General features: G+C 39.8%; 1 protein-coding gene across 1 annotated transcript; it reads right to left on the reverse strand.

Annotated features, from left to right (window-relative positions):
- Nucleotides 1–216: 216 nt before the first annotated feature.
- LOC104098376 (uncharacterized) lies at nucleotides 217–738 on the reverse strand. The gene has a single exon (XM_009605092.1). The coding sequence runs from the start codon at nucleotides 736–738 to the stop codon at nucleotides 217–219; it is 522 nt and encodes a 173-aa protein (XP_009603387.1).
- Nucleotides 739–3,450: the final 2,712 nt, after the last annotated feature.

Raw genomic sequence — 3,450 nt, forward strand, 5'->3', positions numbered from 1 at the left:
AGTTAAAGAAGGAGTATTCCTATTCTCAAGATCTAATGATAACTTTCGAGGTGCATAGTTGTAAGACCCCATTCCTTGCAATGAATTCACACATTCCATGAAACCATCTGTCTCATAATCATCAAAGTTGAGCAAAACGGCTTCCAACATGTCACCAACATTGATTGTAGCACTAGTATCATCAACAATGACATCGATCACCAAATCCACAAAAGATCACACCTCACTGCTATTTGGTTGGCGCATAAACTTGCACATATGAAATACCACTTGTTCATCATCAACCCGGAAAGTGAGTTTTCCGGCTTCAACATCACAAAAGGCCTTACCTGTAGCAAGGAAAGGCCTCCCAAGAATTATAGGCACTTCATAATCAACGTCACAATCAACAATAACAAAGTCTGCCGGGAGAATAAATTTATCAACTCGGACCAATACATCTTCAACCACACCCAACGGTCTTTTTATCTTACGATCAACTATTTGCAACCTCATAGATATAGGTCTTGATTTCCCAATCCCTAAAGTTTTGAGCACCAAATAGAGCATCAAATTGATACTTACCCCAAGACCACAAAGAGCTTTAGAAAAATTGACACTTCCAATAGTACACGCAATGGTTAAAGCGACGGGATCTTCCAACTTAAGAGCCATGGAATGGACAATTGCACTCACTTGATGAGTGACCTTGATCGTTTCAAAGTTCATCGACCTCTTCTTAGTAACAAGATATTCCATAAACTTGTCATAACCGTGAATTTATTCCGAAGATTCCACCAATGGCACATTAATATAGAGACTTTTCATCATTTGAATGAACTTTTTAATTTATTCTCACCATTTTGCTTAGCGAGACTTTGAGGGTAAGGAGGTGGAGGTCTTTGGCAAGGGTTCCTTAGCCTTTTGCACTATCGGATCCGGCATGTTAATGATGTGTTCCCTAGACAGGTTCACCTCCTCTCGGGTCTCTTCCATACTATCATTAATATCAATCCGAATGTCATCATGCAAGTGAACTTCATTTTATGGGACTTCTTCTTCTTGGGACATTTGGTCATCTCTACAAGTTGCTTTTCATCGGAGATGAGTGCATTCCCACCTTTTCCACTTCATGTGATAATTGCTATAGTATGCCCCGTGTTATTACCACCCTTTAGGTTCACCACCGTATCATTTGGTAATGCACCATTAGGACGAGTATTAAGAGCTTGAGAGATTTTCACCATTTTAACTTCAAGATTACGTATTGATATGGTATATGAGACAAGTTAGGCATCTGAATCCGCTTTTTTCCATCATTTGCTTGAACATGTTCTCAATACGTCCCATTTTATTGCTTGAAGAACATGAACCGTGAGAAGGATAGGGAGGTGGGTCGCTCGATTGTTGGTACATTGAGGGTCTTTGAAAACCCGAACTCCGCTTGGTAATTGTTCAAAAGTTATACCTCTTCTCCTTGCTCTTGATAAGAGTTATCTTGATCATAACCACCATCATCATGTGCATAAATCTCCACCTGGGTTTGAAAGTGGGAACCTATAGTCCTCTTCTTGTTGGCCAAAACACTCACCCCCTCCATAGCATGAATTTGCTTAGGAGCTTAAGTTTGATGAAGTTGAGCCTTAGCGAGTTGAGTCATGGTTGTTGCCAATTCGGCAATAGCTTGCCCATGGTCTTGTAATTTTTTAAGAAGGTGAATCATGTTGGGATCACCTTGGGCAATATTAGCTCGGGATTACCCAGCCGAAGAAGTTTCATCCATCTCATTAAGAATCTCACATGCCTCTGCATAAGATGTTGCCATAAAATTGCCTCCAGCCAATTGATTGACCACACATTGATTTGTGGTATTAATACCACGATAGAAATTTTATTGGATCATGTTGTCGGTCATATTATTGTTCGGTCACTCCTTCACCATAGTTCGATACCGCTCTCAAATTTCATGCAAAGGTTCATTGAGCTCTTGTTTGAAAGCCAATATTTCATCCCGTAGAGTTGTCATATACCTGGGAGAGAAGAGCTTTGAAATAAACTTCGCCGCCAATTCATCCCATATATGTATAGAATGATTAGGTAAGTGTTCCAACCAATCCAAAGCCTTACCCCTTAGTGAGAAGGGAAAAAGCCTTAATGCATCTTCCGAAATATTTATTTGTTTGCTTCTCCAACACGTATCTACGGAATCTTTCAAATGCTTGTAAGCATTTGAGTCGGCGCGCCGGTGAAATAACCTCGTTGCTCGAGCAAAGTGAGCATCACATTGGTAATTTGAAAGTTGCCCGCCCTAATGCGAGAGGGGCCATGACTCTTCCATATCCTTTATTGGGAAAAAGTTTCGTGTTGCACCGCTTGTGGTTGTGGTGGTGGTGGAGGTAAGGGAGGTGGAGGCACATTGTCTTGTTGCCCACGGCCTCGGCGGTTTTGTTGTGAAACTTTTGGCATTTCATCAAATTGTTCCGCTTCGCCATCCACCTCTACCAATGGTATATATTCAAGTTTGTTGTTCGCCATTTAAATCCTACAATCACTTCAACAAGTTAGAATTACAAAAGTAAACGAAGATACTTAAGAAACAAATTCAAGTATATAGCTAACACCGTAAACTCCCCTTCAACAACACCAAAAATTGATCACGTCCAATTCACGCCCCAATTAAGGGAATATGAAACGATCATTATAATAATAAAACCTAACGGTGCAATCAAACCTCGCGAATGCGCAGCACCATCCATAAGTGCAACCTTCGCACCTGCGCCCAATTCCTTGCAGGTGCATCTCACCAGACACCAGAAAATTACCAAACACACCAAAGTAGTCCGGAACCACCCTAAATCACACTCGAGCCCTCCAGGCTTACGTCCAATCATACCAACAAGTCTGAATACCTTATTCAAACTTATTCAAAGGCTCAAAACACCACAAATAATATCAAAATCGAGAATCAAAGATCAAAATCCATTTCTTAACTTCCAAGCATTTCAGTTTCGTCGAACGCGTCTGAATCATACTTAGACAATTCGGATCACAACCAAACTTAATGCACAAGTTCCAATCATCTAAATGAATCTATATAAAGCCCCGTAACACCAATCAAAATCCGATAACATCAAAGCCAACTTTTGGTTAAACCTATGAACTCTCCAATTCTTCAAATTGCCAACTTTCGGTAAATGGAGACAAAACCTTTTAGGAACCTCCAAATCTAAATCAAAACATACTCCTAAGTCTAAAATCATCATATAAACCTATTAGAGCCATCGAATCACCAATCTAAGATCGTTTACTCAAAAGTCAAATCTTGGTCAATTCTTCTAACTTAAGCATTCAAAATAAGACTAAGTGTTCTAAATACACATATGAAAAGAATCAATTAGAAAAATGAGGCTCAAATACACAAAACGACCGGCCGAATTGTAGACAACACATAAAGAAATGATATCCACATAC

The sequence above is a fragment of the Nicotiana tomentosiformis genome, chromosome 6 (genome assembly GCF_000390325.3).
Source record: "Nicotiana tomentosiformis chromosome 6, ASM39032v3, whole genome shotgun sequence".
Classification (NCBI taxonomy): Eukaryota; Viridiplantae; Streptophyta; class Magnoliopsida; order Solanales; family Solanaceae; genus Nicotiana; species Nicotiana tomentosiformis.